Source organism: Macaca fascicularis, chromosome 3 (assembly GCF_037993035.2).
Source record: "Macaca fascicularis isolate 582-1 chromosome 3, T2T-MFA8v1.1".
In the NCBI taxonomy this organism is placed as follows: domain Eukaryota; kingdom Metazoa; phylum Chordata; class Mammalia; order Primates; family Cercopithecidae; genus Macaca; species Macaca fascicularis.
Window position 1 is genome coordinate 168,263,251 of NC_088377.1, and position 23,776 is coordinate 168,287,026.

At 36.7% G+C, this 23,776-nt stretch overlaps 1 protein-coding gene across 1 annotated transcript in view; it reads right to left on the reverse strand.

Annotated features, from left to right (window-relative positions):
* GRM8 (glutamate metabotropic receptor 8) overlaps positions 1-23,776 on the reverse strand; it is an 814,595-nt gene that overhangs the window by 162,653 nt on the left and 628,166 nt on the right. The window contains exon 8 of the mRNA XM_074036649.1: positions 11,565-11,701. Coding sequence (XP_073892750.1) covers positions 11,565-11,701 — 137 coding nt within the window. The remainder of the gene's footprint in view (positions 1-11,564; positions 11,702-23,776) is intronic.

The following is a 23,776-nucleotide window of genomic DNA, read 5'->3' on the forward strand; positions in this document are numbered from 1 at the left end:
AGTTAGATAGGAGGAATATGTTCAAGAGATCTATTGTATAGCAGGTGACTATAGATAATAATATATTGTAGTCATGAAAAATGCTAAAGGAGTGGATATAAAGTGTTCTTATCACAAAAATCATGACTACGTGAAGTAATGCATATGTTAGCTAGATTTAAGCATTCCAAAAGGTATATATGCTTCAAAACATCATGCTGTACATAGTAAATATGTAAATTTTATCTGTCCATTAAGAAATGACTTAGTTCAGTTCTGAGACAAGACATCACTCTACCATGCTGTTCTCTAAATACAATTCAATAAATGCTCACGGCAGGTTTCTCCATAACTATTTTACAGGTGTCCTTTAAAGTGTGGGTGGTTAAACAAACCTTGGTACATTCATCATTGGAGTACTACTCAACAATAAAAAGCAATGCAGCAACTTGGATGAAATTTTTTAAAAATATGCTCAGTAAAAAAAACTAACTTCAAAGATTTACATACTGTGTGATCTGTTTACACAGCTTTGATGAAAATTTTATATTTATTTTTACTTTTATTTTAGGTTCAGGGGTACACGTGAAGTTTGGTTTGTGGATTTTTGTTCTTTTGGTTTTGTTCTTTTTTGTTTTTGAGAAAGGGTCTCGCTCTGTTGCTCAGGTTGGAGTGCAGTGACATGATTGCGGCTCACAGCAACCTCCCCTTCCCCAGTAGCTGGGACTACAGGCACACACCACCACTCCAGCTAATTTTGGTATTTTATTATTTATTTATTTATTTATTTATTTATTTATTGTAGAGATGGGATTTTGTCATGTTGCCCAGGCTGGTCTCAAACTCCTGGACTCAAGCAATCAGCCTGCCTGGGCCTCCCAAAGTGCTAGGATTATAGGTGTGAGCCACTGCACCTGGCCCAGGTTTGTTATATAGGTAAAGGGTATGTACAGAGGTTTAGTGTACATATTATTTTGACACCAAAGTAATAAGCATACTACTTAATGGGGTACCCATGTTTCTGCAAAGGACATGATCTCCTTTTATGTAGTCATGTAGTATTCCATGATGTATACATACTACATTTTCTTTATTCAGTCTACTGTTGATGGGCATTTAGGATGATTCCGTGTCTTTCCTATTGTGAACAGTGCCGCAATTAACATGCACGTCCATTTGTCTTTATGATAGAATGATTTATAGTTCAGCTGGCCGCAGTGGCTCATGCCTGTATTCCCAACATTTGGGCAGCCGAAGCAGCCAGATCACTTCAGCTCAAGAGTTTGAGACCAGCCTGGACAATATGGTGAAACCATGTCTTTACTAAAAATACAAAAATTAGCTGGGTGTGGTGGCACAGTCCTGAGTCACAAGAATCACTTGAACCCAGGAGGCAGAGGTTGCAGTGAGCTGAGATAGTGCCACTGCTCTCCAGACTGGGTAACAGTGAGACTCTGTCTCAAAAAAAAAAAAAAAAAAAAAACCCAAAAAACAAAACTATTTATATTCCTTTGAGTGTATACCCCAGTAATGGGATTGCTGGGGTGAATGTTAATCCTGTTTTAAGTTCTTTGAGAAATCTCCAAACTGATTTCCACAATGGCTGAACTAATTTACATTCCCACCAGCAGTGTATAAACATTCCCCTTTCCTCCATAACCTCCTCAGCATCTGTCATTTTTTGATTTTTTAATAATAGCCATTCTGACTGGTGTGAGATGGCATCTGATTGTGGTTTTGATTTGCATTTCTCTAATGATTGGTAAAGTTGAGCATTTTTTTCATATACTTGTTGGCTACATGTATGCCTTCTTTTGAAAAATGCCTTTTCATGTCCTTTGCCCACGTATGGATGGGGTTGTATAACACTCTAGAAATGATAAAATTATGTAAATAGAGAACGTATTAGTGGTTTTCAGGCATTGGGGAGAGAGGCATATGGGAGAGAAAACAATATGGATATGACAAGACAACATAAGGGATCCTTGTGGTAACTGAAATGTTCTGTATGTTTACTGCGGTAGCACATACACAGACAAAAATGGTTAACAAAATAGCAGAGAGCTATAAGCACATGCACTCACACACACAGAGGAATACAAGTAAAACTAGGGAGATCTGAATAAGATTGGTAGATTATATGAATGTCAATATCCTAGTTGTGATACTGTACAATAATTTTACAAATGTTATCACTGGAAAAACCTATGTAAAAGGGACATGGAATCTCAATTATTTCCTACACCTGCAAATATATCTGCAATTATCCCACAATAATGTCAATAAAAATGATTTTATGACAAGTGAAAACAATCAAATACTAGCAAAATTTAGTACATTTCTATGTCCTTGTTGTGTATTTCATCATTTAAATATACAACTAAAAAGAAATAATCTAAAGAGAAAACATTGTTTTACATCTCAAACCCCGGAGATTATACACAGTTGCATATTTCTGTAACTTCAGTTGAAAATATGGCATCCATAACCCTATTAACATAGTATGGGGAGTTTAGGAGGATCCCAGCTTTTGGCTCTCCTCCCGCAATTAATTATTGGAAGCTTTGAGGAAAGATGTCATGAGAAATTTTTGATTCAGTCAATAAACATCAATTATTCTTTTGTCTTGCTCTAATAAATCACTGACCTATCTACAATCGGAGGCTACATATTTTAATTCATATACAATACTTTTCAATTCTTAGTTGTAATGCTCTTGTACACTTTAGATTTCACATAACACTGATGAAACCCACTGAGCTTTTACAAGTTCTCTAGGATACAGGATTCACATGTAAAACTACCATAATAAAATGACTTTTTACCAGTTATTCCTCTATTCCAGAGCTTCATTTTATGTTTATAACCTTATTTTAACCTTACTTATTCTACTTGTTATGTTAAAATTGTACTTATTTTACTCCTCCCAAGGTTAAAATAAGGATTAAAATACCATTTATTTTCATTTTTATTACTTTATTATCCCCATAAAAGTCTAGAGTCACCAGCTTCTTTTATCCATCTTTGGTGCTGGTATAAAAACACATTTCTTATTTTATGTTATGTCTTTAAGCAGCATCACTTTCTTTGATTTTCCTTTTCTAATTAAACTGCTATCTTTGAAATTTTTAATTATTATGGATACATAATAGTTGTACATATCTGTTGGGTACATATGACGTTTTGATACATGCATCAATATGTAATGATAAAATCAGGGGATTTAGGATCTCCTTCAAATATTTATCATTTCTTTATGTTGGGAACATTCTGAATCTTCTCTTCCAGCTATTTTGAAATATACAATAAAGTACTGTTAACTATCATCATCCTATTGTGCTATTGAACACTAGAACTCCATCCTTCTATCTGACTATATTTTTTATACTCCCACCCACCCTTCTTAATTCCCCTCCCCTACTCTTCCCTGCCTTTGCTAACCACCATTCTATTAGCAAATATCACATGTTCTCAGTCATATGTGAAGTCTACCTTTTTTGTTGTTTCTTCTCCATTTCTGCTATTTTCAGTTATTATTTAAATAACTAATTAAACTCTTGTGGATTTTTCCTGGGTTTTTTTTTTTATAATGACAGGGTTTCAATGCCCATTTCTCCCTGAAAAACAACTAGACACCCTGAATATCAGTAGATCACCCTAGAAACCTGCCTCCAACTGGATCTGGATCACTGAATTCAGCTTCTCAAGTCCTAATCAGATTAAATCAGATTTGGTACGGCATAGTTTTGTATATTCTTAGAATAGTGGCAAGATTATTTCACCTACTCTACTGAATAGCCTAGATGAATCTATTTGTTGTTGTTATTGGGAAAATGTAAGTTGAGTATGAACTAAAATTCACGAACTCTTTTTATCCCTTGTTCCTAATGTCCTCACTTATTTATTTGTCCTACTGTGATAAATACATCTTAGTAAGGCCTTTCAAAATATTTTATGAATTAAGGCTGGAGCAAAGTAGATAAATAGGCGAGGGAAAATCTATCCAAAAATTAAGTAAAATAGAAAAAAAAACTCTTAATTACGTCTTTGACTTAGCTCATGGAACTACCTCTTCTCCAGCCAATCTGCACTTTGCTGCCAAAGACATTCTCCTGAAGCTTAAATGTGAGCATCTCTCTATTGAAAAACTCCCTGTAGCTCAAAAATATCTTAAAATGTTCTCATGGTATATGAGGTCTTATAGAATTTAAGTTCAAGCTATCTCTCTTCATTCCCCACAATGTTCTCTGATCAGATTGTCCTCTGTTCTGGGAGCTCAGAATCATACTCAGTCCCGTAAAGAAACTGAGCCTTTATCTAGCTCTCTATGAAAACCTAGACAACAGTCCTCATCTGTATTATTGTACTTAACAACTTGCATTATGAAGTCCTTGTGTAAGCAGAATAGATCTGCCCATTCAATGGCAAATGTTCCTCAAAGACAGTTATCAGAAGTCACTCAGTAACTCTAAGGCCATCTGCAGGATTTGAAGGTCTGCGAATGGCATGGGTAAGAATAAAAGCCAAAGCCATTGGTAATAGTAACAATGTGCCCCTTAGAATTTTATCTGGGTCACTTACATGCACTCCTCTTGCTCCTGTTTGTAACTTTGGACTTTCCCTTAGATTCTATCTGGTCTGATTGCAAGGATCTTTTAACATGATTACCCATTCTGGAGTTTGTCCTTGATTACCTTGACAATGACTTCTAGCTCTACCCTTACTAAAGTGTGCTCCTTGGTTATACATTATCTCAGTATCATAGAGTCAGCTCACCTTTTTGGCCTTAGAAAGATAACAGTGCTTTACATTTTTGGTTTATTAATTTATTCATGTGGGAACATTTAGTAAGTCCCATATTATACTAATCATTAAAGACATAAAGCCAAGTAGAACAGTTTCCTTGCCTCCAATTATCTTGCTTCTCTGAGAATGGAAGGGAAGGGTCAGGCTGCACCTGTCAGGCCATCTAACTACTGGGGTCTTCTTGACTCATTTGTACTGAAATGTTTTAAACCAGATACACCAGTACAGTTCTCTAGTTCCCCAGCCTCTAGACCAAGAGAGAATATGTTTCTTTGTGAATGCTGATAATACTTTGCTAATTATGAATTTGTGTTTAAAGTTGAAAAAGAATAAAGGAACACAGCTGGATGTATTAGTATGGGCTCATGAAAGAGACATATCCTTGGATGTTGAACCTGCATAGTCCTGTTACTTCATGGATGACACAATGAACTGAATCTGAGACACTTCTAAACCATCCCAGCATGCACTGCAGCACTGGCAAACTGGAGGCTCTGTTTTACAAAATGAATACATGAATGGATGAATCATGGATGGATGAATGGATGCTTTTTTAATGGCCTATATGTTCTTCCAAATATTTCTGACCATTAAAAGAATTTCATCTACGTCAAGAAACTATCCAAAGTCCCTAGTTTAAGATGATCATTGATTCCTTGAATTCACATTCAAACCAATGAATTCAAATAGCTTATTATTTAATCTGTACCTGTATAATTATACATTTATTGTAGTTATGAGTATACGGTTGCCCTTAATGGATTAGAAATCTGTTGATATCTGGAAATATAGTTGACCCTTGGACAATGTGGGTTTGGAGTGTATGACCTCTACATTGGTTTTTTTCAATCGAACACAGACAGAAACTATAGTATTGGCAGATGTGAAACCTGCATATAAGAAGGCCTGATTTTTCATATGCATGGTTTCTGCAAGGCTGACTGGGGGAAATGGTCATGCATAGATTTTGGTGTATGTGGTGGTCCTGAAACCAATTCCCCATATCTACATAGGGATGACTGTATATTTTATACTGATGCCCTGCCATGATATTCATCCTGCCTGGCAGGGAACAATCACTGAATAAATAATCTGTGCATGAGTGCACTTCCTAATAGATAATCTTGGATCATCCATCTATGTTCAGTCAATATGTAGAAAAGATCAGCATATTATTCATGACATATTAAATACACACTGAGTACTTACTCTGGGCTTGGCAAGAATGTAGTTCAAATTTAATCACCTTAACATTTGCTCAATCTGTGAATAATATGACTTTACCAAATCATATTATTACCTTATATCTTGTTATCTCATAAACAGAGATATAAGTAATGACCTCAAAATGACTTTTTGAAAAGAATAAATTAGCATCTAATAAACAAATATACAGCTTTAAAAATCATCTTGTTGCAAGGAAAGGAAACAGAACAAAGTATTTTCATAATCGAGTACAAAGTTAAGAACTAGAGTGGCATTTAAAGTTCTAACAGAATACAGAGAAAGGGCCCAGGAAATTGACTCACATTTATGTTATGTAGGAAAAGGAGTGCTTCATATAATACTTATTTCATAGGGTGAACAAATATATATATATTTATGTATTTTTTTATATTATATATTATATATATATGTATGTGTTTGTGTGTGTGTATGTATATATGTGTGTGCACTGACAATCATAGGAAAGAACATTTTCACATGTAAGCAACTTTGCAAACAGGGAAACAGAGGCAAAGAGAAAATGCATGTTTCCTAACAAAGCAAACAAAGGTCAAGTCGTCTCTCAAACACTGTTTCAACTCTATTCAGTCCATTGTTACTTCAAAACCATTTTAATATTTTTCATTATATAAAAGCTGTTCCTCTATGAAATTAATGAAATTAATGATATTCATATAAAAAAACAGTTGATGTTTATCAAGAATAAAAAAAAAAATCCCTGAGACAAATGGGGAGACTCAGGAATTCTCCCTTTTTTTATTCCAAGCAAGCCAAGGAAGCTCCAGTATACATACATATAGCATATATATATTTAACTGATCATCTATAAGAAAATACATACATTCAATTAAAATAAATACTATACTATAGGTATGTGGTAAAGACTAATTTTGTGGAGCAAAATTCCATCAGAAAGTTTGCTCAAGTTTTAGTTTTTTCCAAAGCATTTGAATCATAGAGCCTACTTTTTAAAATACCAAAACAAATACTTTGGACTTATTGTGTAAACAGCCAAGTTATCATGGTGCATATACCTCTCGTTACAGCTACTCCCTATTCAGAACATCAGAATAAAGACAGAAAGAAGACTGCAAATACAGCTTCAGTTTGATTTCATACTGAAATACCCAGTAAAGGTCCTCTTTGGTAGGCTGGTTTTCTAGCAAAACAAAACAAAATTTATTATTATCATATTCATTCAATACTTAATATGTGCCAGTCAACGTTCTAGGACTTTTGTACATACTATTTCCTTGATGATCTCAAGAACTCTATCAAGTAGGTAGATAAAGAACCTGAGTCTAAGTCACATGCCCAAGGCTACACAGCTCATGAATGAAAGGTCAGAATTCAAATATCTTCTTTTGGACTTTGAGATCTTGTTCTTGACCACCATATGTGTTTACTATTCATAACAGTATCTATTACCCGATTTAGATGAGAAAACTGAGGTTCAAAGCTCAGTACCCTATTCGAAGTTTTTCTTCTATGGAGTCATCCACTGAAAATTAAATCAGGTTAAAAATTATTAAATCAGGTTCTCCTTCAAATCACCTTTCCAAATTACACTCTGCCACTAATCATTGTGATTGGGACACCTTGTAAAGTCACTATTCTTTGTTTTTGTCATTTACATTCAACTTATTTCCTTGATTATAAAAAGAATAATATGTTGAAACCAATAAAAACATATGTTTCATTCCTACAGTAATCAAGAAAAAGTGGTTCTGGCTGGAAAAAGCATTAAAAAAAATGCCCTGAGTTATTTTTGGCCCATACGGTATCCCCAAGACACGTTCTCCCTGTGGACACAGAGCAGCATATGGCTGTTCTTTTCACAATTCAGGCTCTTCTGTTTACTCTGAACCTCTAGGTTACAGTATGTTTTGTAATCACTAATAAGGACCACCTGCCTCTTGAGAGTTTCTGCCTAACAAAATAGAGAGACTCGTTCTTTCTAATTCACTCTCAGGTAGACAATACACCCCTCATGTGTGGGCCAAGATTACTGAGTAGAAAACTTAAACAAATTATGCTGATTGTATTGCTAAATTAAGAACATATGTCAGTTTCATAAAAAGAAAAAAGAAACAGTAATGTTTGGAACAATAAAGACAATGCTTTGGAGGAAATGAAATACCTAACGTATTTTCTAGGAAAAAGAAAAAGAATAATCTACTTATTTCAAAAATTCATTCAATCCACTAAGAGATATTCAAGGCAAATTTATTGCATTCAAATATGCCTAACCATATACCCTCTTTCTACAAATGTATACTATGGTTGAACTCAGCCAGAAAAACTGGCTCTTTGAAAACAAGCAGAGTTCAATCCAATAACTGACTGATAAATGCTTACCATTGAGAATGTGAAAGCTATCATAAATCTGGTTTAATAGAACAAGAAGAGATAGAGTATATAGAGAAGAGTAAATCCTCCTGTCAGTATCCTCCTTTGGCCACAGTGACAATTCCCACCAGAGGCTGGGCCAGATTAGGAACCTCTCTCTAGGCTGCCATTGCAAACCAGTATATATACCTTCATCAGTGCACCTGCTTCATTGCGCTAGAATGGTTGGTCCGACTGTTTGTCTCTCCTTCTAATCCGTGAGTGCCCCGAGAGCAGGGTTCACCTATTCACTCTAGTCTCAACACCTGTTAACAGAGTATGAGCACAGATTGAATTTACCAAATCCATTCAAAATATAACTGCCTAGGGGATGATACCTACCCACATGGTACCGCAGGAAAATAAATTCATCTTATATAAAGTTTACTTTTTGAATGCAGAGAGATTTGCCAAGTATTAAGGCCAATGTCAAAGACAGGCAGAAAGGACTGGCTGTGGGGACAAACAGCATTTTGAATGCAAAGATTGTCTCTGAACTTTCTCACACAAACTCAAGTTCCTCTTCTAATGGGTCCTTCACTTTACCCAGTACACTCATTATCTATCATGTCTCTCACTGACCATGTGGAATATTGAGATATTGGACTAATCATAAGCAACATTTACAGACCTCTGATGTGCCAAACACAGGGCAAAGTTATTTATTGTATTACTTCATTTAATGCTCATTACAACCATATAACGTGGGTGCTACTGTTTTCATTTTAGACATGATAAAACTGAGGCAAATAATTTTTTAGTACTTTGCCACAGATCTAAGCAGAACATTAACAAGTCAGTAGCTTGCCAAGCACTCTAATACTCCACCTTCAAGCAGGTGACTAACGCAACTCCTAAGGATAAAAGTCATTTGATTTGTCCTGATAATCCTCAGAATTTAATTCTTAATTTATAACCTCTCCCCACAGTCCAATTTATTATTTTTTTCTTCTAAGAGCTGCGTTTTCCATTTCAGTGAAACCAGCAATGCTATCTAGTTACAAATGATCATAATCATGCATGAGAAATAATTCTCACAAATTGTTTTGATACATTTTATGAACAATAACACAGTCATAAACATAAAACTTTCATGCACTGTTAAATGTACATAAAAGAGCAGCTTGAGATTCAATAGGAAGCTTTATAACTACATTATGTGTATATGGTGAGACAGGTATATATGTGTACTTGTGTGTAAAATTATGTCATGTAATGGTATTGTATGTTAGTGCATATATTTCTGAAACATTTGATTTTGCTGTGTAAATCCCAATCATCAGAATATATTAATGATAGGCAGTTTGACATTAATAAAAGTCAGACAAAAGTAGCTTTCCTATCTTAGACCTTGTCAAATAATTTGTCTTATTTCATTTCCCATAGGTCCTCTTTCAAAAGGGCTTTTGTCAAAAAGCTATTGATTATCAATAACCTGTGGCATTATCAAAGTTATGTTTCAGTAAATGTCAATTTGGATTGCAGAACAATGGATAAGATTTCATGAAGCACCTACAAGTAGTAAAGTATTGATATGTGGCCTTATGTATCACTACAATAGTTAGAAACATAAGCTGTCTGTGCATTATTAAATGCATAGCTGTAATAATTATCAGGAAGAAAAATAAATCATAATCTCTCTGGTTCTGTAATTTCTCATCGTCTACTTTTCTGAGAACTTGGGTGACTGGTGCTGCATAGACATATCACTTCGGGGGACATATTTGGAAATACAAAAAAATTGATTAAAAATATCAAATTGATGTCTTCTGATTAGGTTCAAACATGAGAAAGCATGTGTACACTCTCACAGTATTATGGTAGCTCTGAGAATCAAGAAGAGGAGATGCTTTTGTTAGAGGAAAGAGTGAATTACACAAAAAAAATAGAACAGAAGAAGAATATTTTCCTAGTTTATTTGAAGCATTTTAAAAACATTCTACTGTCTACTGTTCTTGTAGTTATTTCTTGGCCACCAAATTTCTGTGAATAGTCCTACATTTCTGTGGAAGAGATGCTGGATGAATGAACTCCAAACCTCGGCTGAGACTACAGAACGTGCTCCATCCTTCTCTATACCTAAAAACGCCAGTGTGCACTAATATGTGGCAAAGGGCTGTTGAAATGTGAAATAATTCTTTACAGTAAGTAGATGCTACCCTCCCTGGACTCCCCACCCCAGCATCCACAGCCCTGTGCACTGATTTCCTGGACCTCCCTTATCCATCAAGTTCAGAATTGGTTTCCTGTTCCAGAGCCCCTTAGGATTGAAGAGTGATGGCACCTAGTAGCTCTCCCCAAATCCCCCAAAGACCTCTGCCCTAAGAGAGCTCCTCTGAGGGAGTGCCCACCAGTTTTGGACACCTGATGAAGTTCCTCCTCCATACAGCCATCCCCACGTGCTAACCCCACTGGGTCCCCATCAGATTCCAGTCGAAAGAAACAGAACCCTGGGTGATGGTGTGGCACCTTGCAGGCAAATGCCCAGGTGCTTTTGGGTACCAAACCCAGGTCTTGGGAACCTGCTTCCAGCTGGGCTCTTCAAGTCGCCCTTACATGGCCACTTGTGGAAACTGACAATTAACGGACCTTGACCTGAAGAGTACCTGAGGTAGACAAAAACAGCAGGTAGCTCTAAAGGCTGTTAAATAATCTGAACATCAGCCTTGGATACATCAACCTTCCCTGGTGTTGCAACTGAAAGAGGCAATATAAACGCATAGTATGATTCACTTCCATCAACCTGATATAGCCAGAAGGTCTCACCTTGTGATGTGGCAAAGGTGATGTGCCCTTTTTTTAAGCCCAAATTTATAAACGAGGACATATTCAGTCAATTCCACCCCACCCCCAACACACATACAAAAATTGTACAAAGATTACAACAAATTTCTTTCATAAAAAGGCAAAATTTCTCTAAGTGTATAGTCAATTACAGAAAAAAAATCAGATCATTCATTAAATTCTTACAGATATCAGAAGATTTCTCTAAAGAGGCTCAAGAATGTCCATAACATTTCAAAATTGAAATGAGAATCAAGTCATACCTTTTCTAAAAGTTTATTTATGGGGAAAATCTATTCTGACAAAAGTTATATACTTAAAAATAAAGCATCCCTCCTGGAGAGCTATACACATTAATAGATGTTTATAATGATACTTGCTTTTAGATGAAGCTGATTGGTCCAGTGGCCGATGACTTTGTACTCTGTGCTTTTGTTGGTTATTTGATACTGGAAGATATCATAACGTCCAGGAGCATCTCCGTTTTCATTAAAAGTGACAGGAGTGCCAGCACTGCCTATAAAGATTTAGAAAACAATGTTAATAAAGCTTTAGTAAGATAGCCCACTGGGCTTATTTTTCTTTTAGAAGGAATGGTAGATAAAAATATATTGTGTGCAGTAAGTGATACAAAGATTGCAATCCATACAAGGTCATTCTTGATAGCATAATATCTTTTACATGAAAAGAAGCCTAGACATACATACATGAGTAAGATGTGCTTTATTGTACACATTAGAAAGTAAATGATGAGTATCCAAGTTAAGCAATGCACATAACAGCTAAATAAATAAAAGTTGATAGGCTGAATATTCAATACTGGCTACATAGTATGATAGTTAATAGAGAAAAATGTAAATGTTTTGAAGCATGACAGCTATTGTACAATTCGAACTACTAACAGCAATTCAAATTATAGCAGGAGAATGTTCTGGCCAGAATCCTGAGTTTTGCTTTTCCTAAACTCTCTAAAGCAGTTGCCTTTTCAGTTCCTGTGCCTCTGCTACTTCTGCCCCAGAGTATATCAATGGGGTCTACTGTTGGGAACCTCTCAATGGGTGAGGCAGTGATCTATGGGAAGTCTCAACTCTGCTCAGATCATAAATGTTCTCCCCCTTCACAGTGACAGGTCTAAGAGTGGCAGAGCAGCAGGATGCAAGAACTGTAGTCTTTTCTAAACTCCATTCCTTTCGGAGGTTTTCATCTTTCCTCTTAATAATTTCTGCTCACTTTTACTTTCCCTCTTACTAACTTTTATGTAATTACAGGGGAAGAGTAGAAATGGATCACCACCCCAATGTGTTCTTGTTCCATCTAGCTTCACTATCCATATAGAATTGCCTTTTCTCTAACAGCTTTTAGGCTTCTGTACATTTTTTTTTTATTCTTTCCTATCTTGAAAAATTCACATAACACCAATCCCTTTTCTTGGTGTCTGTCTTCTCTCTGCAGGCCTCTTCTCTGACTCTCTTCTCACAGGATATTGGATTTAATTTCTATAACGTGCTAGAGAGTTTCCCCTTCTTGTTATCTCTGTCTCATACTATATTCTCCAAAAGTATACATTACTAATAGTTATATATGTCAACTGTACATATTTCCATCTTATAATGAGTTTCTTATTCTATCTGTAGAGTTGTTTACCTAATTACCAGCCATCACAAAATTCCAAAATATTTAACTTATCAAACAAATTGATGACTTTATCAAAAAAAGACAATAAGCTGTAAATAAATTTAATCAGAGTCACATAGCAACAATGTGAATACTTTTCCAGTATTTAATGGACAGATGTCTAATATTCTGTTTTCTTGATTCTTCCTAAAAAATCGTGATGTGAGTTCTCTGATGAGACTACAGATATCTGGTATCATCAGGAACTGCTGAGGCTGCAAGAGATGGCACCGCATGGGAGAAAGACCACTGCTCTCAGAACTGGAAGTTCCATGTCCAGGCTCACTCCATTCCCCATTGATTTCCACAACTTGTGTACGTCCCTTTTCCTTCACTTACCACAGGGACTTAACAATAAATATGGATAAATTTTGAGGTCCTAAAAGAGCTGTATACATGTAAATTATTATTACTATTATTAATTCACATGGGAAATGACTTTATATATAAATCAACAGATGTACATTACTCAGGGAATAAAATAAGAGCTCTCCAATCAGGCTGTGCTATCTTAGCTACTCGTTATATATTCTGGTGGAACCTATTTGCCAAACCTGACCAAAGCCTTTCTCAGCTCCTAGTGACCACGAGCAGGTTAACCTCTTAAATCCTCAGTTCCTTCATCTGTAAAATGGGAGTAATAATGATACTTTTCTCAAAGAGTTGTTGTGAGAATTAAATAATCAACACTTGTCAAGTGCTTATAACAGTGTATGTGGATAATTAAATTATTCACTCCACATTTATTTTCAGTACACACCAACACATAGTAATAGAAAGGATGTTGGAAGTTCTCTAAGTGATGGCTAGACAAAAGATTATTGAAATTCAAATGAGGAAGATATTTCTGACAAGAAAAACACATATGTTAAGAATTTCACATTAACACGATCAATTCCTGACATCTATATGTCACTATGAAATATCTGAATTGCATATTCTCTCCTCAATAAAGGGATACTTAATTCTCTCTACTTAAAATATCCCAAGTTGTCACCTCCTTGACTGAGGGACTCCTTATATTCCACAACAGCAGTTCCCAATCTTTTTTACAATCACAGTACCTAAGATGAAATAATGTCACTTGTATAACACTACCATGAATATACCCTGAGTTATACATAATTCCTAATGTGCTAGCTGTTTCTATATCCAAGTCAAGAAAGCCTCTCAAGAGAGCTCATTGGAGAGCTACATTGTCACAAAATACAATAATTTGTAACTTAGATACTTTGAATATCATTATTAAGATAAGTTACACTACATCTGACAGTGTATTAAGGTGCAATATTCTAAAGTAGTTATGAGTGTGGGTTCTGGAGACAGATCATTGGGTTCAAACGCCACTATGTCACTTATTGACGTCGTATCTTGAGTGCATTTCTTAATTTCCCTATATCTCACATTTCTCAGTTATACAGCGGGCTAACGGCAACTCCCACCTCAGAGGGATATATAAGGATTAAATGAATCAACATATATAAAACATTTAGTACATCATATTATGTATTAACTATAATTTCTTCTGTTGTTTTATGGAAATGTTGTGTTTGAGAGCCACTGTCTATATGAGAACATATAAACTCAGTGAGCACGTAAGTTTTCATGATGTCACTCTCATTAATCTCTGTTCTCTTTCAACACAATGCCACTTACACCTAAAATGCAGGTCCCTAAATTCATCATGCTCTATCTCACCATTCTGTCTTTGCTCATGCTATTTTCTCTAATTTCCCATTCTCTTTCCTCCTTACCCCTTTCTATATAATTCCTTCAAGATATGGTTCAAGGTCCATGCACTTATAGAAGCTTCATCTTACTCCAACCCTGGGGAAGGTGCCCAACCACCTCTTTATGTCCTAACATGCAATACCAAAGCCCTCACAACACTCCACAGACTTTTACTATCCATCCTGTACCTGACCAAACATTTATTCCACAGATACTTTTTTAGAGCCCAATGTGTTCAACATTGGGTAGACCCTCTGCAATCCTCACAAAGCTATGGTCTTCTTAGGAAAGGCAAAAGTATCTATTATCATTGTAAGCACTGCAGCAAAGACAGTGCTCAGTCCCACGCGAGTAATCAATAGATTATAGGAAAGCATGAAAGAGGCATCCACTAAAGATTCCAAGCAAATCCATGCTTCCCTCTTCGTGACCTTATGAACTTCATATATATTTCCTCCCATCTTTTGTATTCACAAATGGAGAGAACAAATAAATCCTCTCACCTTGCTATTAATGTGACATTAGGGAAACCACAGGGAAACTTTGACATATCTTTGAATGGGCTCTGCGTTAATTACCGGTAGCTGAAGTGGTTATTATTACTGATCACCTTTGCACCTTGTTTTCCTAAAGCGATTTCTAGTCTCAAACTAGGCTTGCAGTTGAATTACTTCAACCCTCTTTCAGGAAGAATTGATTCCATTACATATTGACTCATTTCAAATGACTGCCATGGAACTCTGGTCGATGTAGAAAGAGCATCGTTGAGTAGCCATAAGGAACTAACTCGTTAGCTGTTTAATAATTCCTACAAGTTTGCCATCTTTTAAAAATACCATTGTTTGTACTGAAACTGGCCACTCTGAGAAACAGAATTAAGTGCCAAATATTTTTTTGTCCACAAAAAAATTTCAAATGACAGATGTTTGTTAATATAGTCATCAATTTATTAAGGTTTAATAACAACACAACACAGGTAAGAAATAAAATTTAAATATATTTGATTAAGCAATATTCACACGTATTTTACATGAAAAATTACACTCACATTTTCCTGTTTTGTTTCTCTCCATCCTACACTTTAGGTATTTCATAAATTTTGAAGTGTATTAATTTTGTTTTTGAGGAGGGTGGAGGACAGGGTCTCCCTCTGTCACTCAGGCTGGAGCGCAGTGGTGTCATCTTGGCTCACTGTAACATCTACCTCCTAGGATCAAGGGATTCCCCAACCTTGGCCTCCTGAGTAGCTGGGACCACAAGCGTGTGCCATCGTGCCCAGCTAATTTTTGTAATTTTTGGTAGACACAGGGTTTTTCCATGCTGCCCAGGCTGGTCTCGAACTCCTGGGGTCAAACAATCCTCCCACCTTGGCCTTCCAAAATGCTGGGATTACAGGCATGAATAAACGTGCCCAGCCAAAAGTGGATTAATTTTTTAAAATAGTTTTCAGGCTGGGTGCAGTGGCTCATACTTGTAATCCCAGCACTTTGGGAGGCTGAGGTAGGAGGATCTCTTCAGGCCAGGAGCTGAAGACCAGCCTGGACGACACAGTGAGACCCCCCATCTGTACCAAAAGAGAAATAAGCCAGGCATGGTGGCATGTGCCTGTACTCCTTATTACTCAGGAGGCTGGGGTGGAAAGATCGCTCGAGACCAGGAGCTTGAGGTTACAGTGAACTAGAATTGCGCCACTGCTCTCCAACTCCAAGTGACAGAGCGAGATGCTGTCTTCAAACAAACTTTTCCATCCACATTTGCTAGTGAGGAAATGGAAACAAGCAACATGGAATTGTGAGGTAATGTCTACTCATCAGGTGCTACCCTTAGAGCTCATACATCTCCTTGAATATTTTCTGTTCAGTAAGAAATGTGTCAAATATTTTTATTCATAGGCATCTCAAACACTCCAACATGGTTTTGGAGGGAAAATAATACATTCAACAAAGATTTTTTTTTTTGAAAATGTTGGCTCTTTTGAATATTGTGCAGGGGAAGAATATGGGCTTGGGATACAGGGACTAGAGTCTGCTTTCTGACTCTACCAATTACCTGTGTGATCTGAGTAAGTTAATCTCCTTAAAAGCCTGTTTTCTCATCTGCCAAGCAGGCATAATAACCCCAACCTTCCTAAACTGTTACAAGCATTGCACGAGATGACAGTGTATATGACTGGTATACAATAGATGTGCAATGAACGCAAACACTCATCATCTTCCATTCTTTTGGCTGCACTTACACCCCTTTGGTATACATTTTCTTGTTTACACCATGCAAAACACAATGTAAAAATAATGCAATTACCGCTTTTTTTTTTTTTTTTTTTTTTTTTTTTGAGACGGAGTCTCACTCTGTTGCCCAGGCTGGAGTGCAGTGGCACGAACTCGGCTCACTGCAACCTCAACCTCCCGGGTTCATGCCATTCTCCTGCCTCAGCCTCCTGAGTAGCTGGGACTACAGGTGCCCGCCACCACGCCTGGCTAATTTCTTGTATTTTTAGTAGAGACGGGGTTTCACCATGTTAGCAAGGCTGGTCTCAATCTCCTGACCTCGTGATCTGCCCACCTCGGCCTCCCAAAGTGCTGGGATTACAGGTGTGAGCCACTACGCCTGGCCTGCATTCACCTTTATGTGCAAAAATTATAAATCTCTTTATAAGTGCAATCCTCTCAGCTCTTTTATTGTCAAGTTTATTATTTTTCTGCTCCCCTCCTGCTACCAAAACTTTATTATCCTGCTCATCACTGCCTAAACTATTGTAAAAGCAGGAAAAAAATAAGAAAGCTAGAAATGAAATCAGTTAATTTAGTAATTTTTAGCACCCTTAAATGAAGAATAAATATGTGAGATTTGTCACTGACCAAAATGCCATAGGAAGTAGCAATTTTCAACAGTGTCTCAATTATTCACGCTCTTTCCTTATCCAATTTACTTTACTAAGTATTTATTACACTTAAATGGGTTCACATATTTGAATTAAAATCATATTATAGCTTTATTATTTAGGAATTAGATTACTCTTATATGTATCAATTACTCACCCTTATATGTATCAATTACTCACTCCAATTCTCCGAAGCCTTTAGCATGTGACTTACTGTATTGTTTTCCAACAATGTTTCTGTTGTCTTTTTGGTGGTAGGATCATTTACTCATCACTCAACAACATGGCTGCATAGTTAGACTTACTTATTTCCAATTACCTTTTTTGTGTGTTTGTTTGTTTGTTTTGAGATGAAGTCTTGTCTCTGTCCTCCAGGCTGGAGTGCAGTGGCTCCATCTCGGCTCACTGCAACCTCCGCCTCCCGGGTTCAAGCGATTCTCCTGTCTCGGCTTCCTGAGTAGCTGGGATTACAGGCATGTGCCACCAGGCCTGGCCAATTTTTGTAGTTTTAGTAGAGACAGGGTTTCACCATGTCGGCCAGGCTGGTCTTGAACTCCTGACCTCAGGTGATCCACCCACCTCGGCCTCCCAAAGTGCTGGGATTACAGGCATGAGACATCAAGCTGGCCCCACTTACCAGTTTTTTTAAAAAAATTCATTCATGCCTCTTGACACATACTGTCATAGTCACTCTCTGGAACTTGTCTAGTAACTATATCATCTCCACAATTTTCCTCTTTGGACACCACCTTCCAACCTCACTGCAACAATTCTATGATTTCCTGCACTTACCAATTCATTAATCACCCCGTTTTGTCACTGTGCTTCGCTCCCATGATAGTGACTCTTCTCTCCTATTCCTAGACATGTTCTATGATCTTCCTAGGGAATACCCTCTATTCTCTTGTGCTTCTCTCTGTCCAGTGAATCGCTCTATCAAAATCACAATAATGATTAAATTCAATTGTACATCTTCTTTGCCTGCATCCAAGCAGTTGAACATTGTTTGACAAAATGATAAAATTTTATTGTCTGACAAAACCAGGACTAGGCTGAGGTAAATGAGATACCCAGGGCATGACTCCAAGAGGGAGTCTGTCTCCCTGAATTTTGCATGCTAGGTGCCTCACTTGCTTTACCTTGTCCCTGCTGTCTGGTGTTACTTTAAATTCATACCCTCAGATTTCACATAGACAATCAGCATTGCTCTGCAATCCTATCACACTTTCCCATTTGGTCCAGTTCTCCCTCCCTTCTAGGTAATATTTGACTGTTTCATGACTTATTCTCACCCATCACGTATCCAACACCTTCCTTTCCCCATCACTTTGGCTTGCTTCATACATTCCCACTGACAAAAGACAGCAATACAAAAACGTCCTCATCATTCCACCACAAACTCTACTGCCTACCTGCATCCACACACATATTCTCCCATCCCTCCTGATGCAACACATGTCCCAGGTCCAATCAAAGGCACGTCCCCCCCTGGTGCTGGGGTCCCATCACTCTCACCTTCCATGCACTTTCTGTTCACAGTTTTCTTTTCTTTCTTTTACATCCACAAATTTAGACTTTAGGCAGAAGCATCCCCATCAATTTACAAATCAGTTCTAATAGCTCTCATCTTAAGAAGAAAGCAACCAAAACCCATGACTCTATCCCCACAGACTCATTCAGCTACTGCCTCATTTTTCACTCTCCTTCATGGTAAAATTGTGTTCATTCTCTCCACTTTCTTATTCCTCTTTTACTCTTTGACACATTTTAAGTTGAAATTTAACCTCATTCCTCCACTGATGAGTCTCAAATTTATATGTCTAGCCCTGAATGCAGACTTTTCCAATTATCTGTATCTCCATATTATTGTTTGATAATTATCTCAGATACAATGCTTGATTCTTACATATTACAAACATGTTCTTCAGACAGTCGTCCCCGCTTAGTAAGCAGCTGATTACTGTCCATCCATTCAATCAATTCAAAACCTACTTTAATACCCACATCTACAGCAACACACAGGACTAAATCTTAATGTAAACTAAGGACTTCAGTTAATAATGATGTATCATGTTGATCTATTAGTTTTCATACATGTACCACATTCATACAAGATCTTGACAGTTGGGGAAACTGTGTGTGTGGAGGGGTGTAATATAGAAATTGTACTCTATGTTCAGTTTTTCTGTAAATGTAAATTATTTTCTTAAAAAGCCTTAATTTTTAATGGTGATGCTAATTTTAATATACTTTATGTAAACTAGCATATGAAAAATATGTCAAAATATAATCAATATAAAAATATTGAGGTACTTTATACACTTTTTTCCTAAGTCTTCAAAATCTTACATATACTTTATACTACAGCTTATCACAATTCAGATTAGCCCTGTTTCAAGTGCTCAACACCCACATGGTTAGTGCTGACTATATTAAAACAATACAGTTCTAAAAGGCAGATCATTTGAGCAGCCACTGCTCCCTCGCTCCAACACTCCGTTCACTGGGAATGAAGGCCCATTGCTGAGCCTTTCTCATCTGGCCTCCTCTTCAACTGGACTGAGCCCCCTTCACTCATTTCTTTCCTAAATGTATGTGGACCAACCAAAGACTGACATGTAATCCCAGCTACTTAAGAGGCTGAGTCGGGAGAATGGCTTGAGCTTGGGAAGTGGAGGCTGCAGTGAGCTGTGATAGCACCACTGCACTCCAGCCTGGGTGACAGAGAGAGAACCTGTCCCCACCCGTTGCTCAGAAAAGTTTACATCTAATGCATGGACAGGTTCTATCTTCAGAACATTTCTAGAATTTGCCCATTCTTTTTACCCCCTCTTCCATTAACCTTGTCTTTGCTACTATAACCTCTCCCTGAACTCTTAGCAGGTATCCTGCATCCACACTGAACAACAATCCACTCTCTACCCTGCAGTCAGAATGACAGTGAAACACAAATCAAATACTATCACTCTTCTTGATATCCTTCAATGGCTTCCCATTTCACTTAGAATAAAACACAAAGGCTTGTCATGGCCTTTAAGTCTCTTATTTATCTGATCTTGCTCATTTTCTATACTCCTTCAACCTGGTCTTCTTTCTGTTTGCAAGCACATGAAGGTTGTTCTCTCAGGGATTTTCTGTTTTCTGTTTTCTCTTTCCAGTGTTCTTCCCAACTTGGTCTTCTGACTGCTTCTTTCATCACTCATATCCCACCCCAAATATCAAGAGAGGCTTGCCAGATCACCATATCTAACTTAGCCTGATTCCTATCCCTGTCATTCACTATTACACACATTATTGCCTTCATAGTACTTTTAAATAGCTACAAATGTATGGTTTCTTTAACTGATCGATGTAAATCATTGGATGATATGCTTGTGATTGTCGAAAATATTTCTATCACATTCTCCACCATATATATAGTTCAGACTATTGGATGAGCATCCAAATACATATTATCTTTTTCCTGGGCACATAGCTAGGCTACCCCTTTCCAGTCTTCCTTGCACTTAGGCATGGCCAAATTATTAGTTCCAGACAATCAAATGTGAGCACACATGATAATGCACTACTTAGAAGTGCATTAAAACCCCGTAAGTGGTCTTCTATGGTCTTTTCTCTTCTTGGTTGGCTAGAATGAAAATGTCATGCTGGACACTTTGAGCATCTACATGTTAAAAATGACAGAACTTACATTAGGCTGGATTCCAGTGTGAGTGCATGAAGATCCATGCTACTAACCTGTTAATCTACCATCCCTTTAGCATAATTGTGTGAGTATAAAACAAAATTCTATTCTGTTTAAGTCATTACAGGTTGTCAGTCTATTTCTTCCAGCAGACACCCATAACATTCAAGTAACTAGTGAGTTCTCAATGAATAGTTATGAAATGAATAATTTAAATCATATTCAATCTGGAAATAAATGTTTCACTTCACATCACATTATAAAGCTTCAAGAATAGTGTAGAGTGAGTATCAGACACTGGCACGGATTAACAACTTATTTCAGATTCTCCTTAAGAGTTAATACTCATTACTTCAATGCGGATATATATAATATAACATGGACTTGAGAAAGTATAATCATTCTTCAGAATTGCACTGGATAAGTATCCATGTTTATTTACCTTGGCTAAAATACACAGTTGGTTTCCATAAAAACCAAATATAGAGGTATTAAAAATGTGTGCCCAATTTTAGGTTGAAAGTGGTAAAAAAAAAAAAAAAAAAAAAAGAAAAAAGAAAAAAAAAAAAGACAGGACAAGAAATGTAGTTGAATGGCATTTCTAATTCTCTGAACCAACTCTTCTTCTTGATCTATCAAAAAACTGAGCTAACAATAGTAATTTCTCCTGTGGAAATGTCTTTATGATCCTTGGATTAAAGGTGCTTTAAGATTGCAAAGTGTCGGCCAGGCGCGGTGGCTCAAGCCTGTAATCCCAGCACTTTGGGAGGCCGAGACGGGTGGATCACGAGGTCAGGAGATCCAGACCATCCTGGTGAACACAGTGAAACCCCGTCTCTACTAAAACTACAAAAAACTAGCCGGGCGAGGTGGCGGGCGCCTGTAGTCCCAGCTACTCGGGAGGCTGAGGCAGGAGAATGGCGTGAACCCGGGAGGCAGAGCTTGCAGTGAGCTGAGATCAGGCCACTGCACTCCAGCCTGGGCGACAGAGCGAGACTCCGTCTCACAGAAAAAAAAAAAAAAAAAAAAGATTGCAAAGTGTCATTGTCATTAATGAATAGCACGATTTGAGAAATAGAAATAGAATCTATAATTGCATTTATAGTACTCAAATAAGCTTATTAAACTTTTAAACTAGGAAAAGATCCATTATTCCATGATATACACCTCAGGGAAGCAGATGAATTGGGAGGTTTAAATAAAATCTCTTGTAAGAAAAGTAACCAAAGACACTATTAAAATATCAAATGTTTGGCTAAAGGAAAGAAATAAAAAAGAATATATAACAATTAGGTAAGATTAGGTGATATATCTTAAGATGAATCTGAGAGCAAACCAAAATATGTTACAATACGCTGAATCTAATATATTTTCATTCTGTAACAGAAATCCTCTCTTGATCTTATGTACTTGAAGCCCTTTATTATTTCTTCTGGGGGACATTAAATACTTTACATATAAAAATGTATATATGACTTCCATTATAAAAATGACCGTGCTTTATTAATTATTGTATATCTGATAGTGATGATTACAAATATGACAGAAGTGTGTATGTGTGTGTACATACAGTCCAAACTTTTCAAATTTGCTGTACTAGGAAAAGGTCTTTCATCAACTAGTCCACTGTGTTGGTGGAAAAAGAAAGATTCTCTTTCCATCTGGATTTACAAGAGTCACATTTATCCGTCTTTATCATTTATCAGTGAACGCTCTCATGGCTTGTATAAGAGTCTCTTTTTGTACTCCAAAGTCTAAAAGTTATTAGTTTACATGTTTTACTAAAAGGTTTTAAATTTTGCTGTTGACATTTTCATTTAATATACCTGTAGTTGACATCCCTACCATAGTAGGTATGGGATATGAAGTAGAAATACAATTTCACTATTTTTCTAATATGGATAGCCATTTTTTCAGTTCTTTTTGTTGAATAATCCCCTCTTTCCTACTGGCTGGAGCAATGCTTCTGTTTTATATCTAAGATCTGTAAGTGGATCTTGTTCTGGCCTATCCTATTGCATTCACCCATTTGTCCATCCTTGACCCAATACCAATGGTCAATATAAATTACTAAAGTTTTATAATAAGACAAAGCAGTATGACAAATTCCCCATTTTTCTTGCTTAGAAGTGTTCTACCTTTTCTTTGCTTTACACTTTTCCATACAAAATGTAGAACAATCTGGCTGGCATGGTGGCTCACGCCTGTAATCCCAGCATTTTGGGAGGCTAAGGCAGGAGGATCGCTTGACCCCAGGAATTTGAAACCAGCCCGGGCAACAAAGCGAGACCCTGTCTCTATTAAAATATTTTTAAAATGTAGAACTGTCTTAATAATTTCCATGAACAGCACCATATGGATTATCATTGAAGAATTTATAAAATCTGTAAATCAATTGGGAAAGATTTAATATCTTTATATTATCTTCCTATCCATGTGTATTGCTTGCTTCCATTATTTAGACCTTCTTTTATAAGTCTTAAAATGGTTTTATAATTTTCTTTCCATAGCACCCAACCGTTTTTGTATATTTATTCCTAGATAATATTATCTGATATTATTGTTAATGTTTCTTAAACTACATTATATATTACTTTGCTGCTACTATACAGAATGCAGCT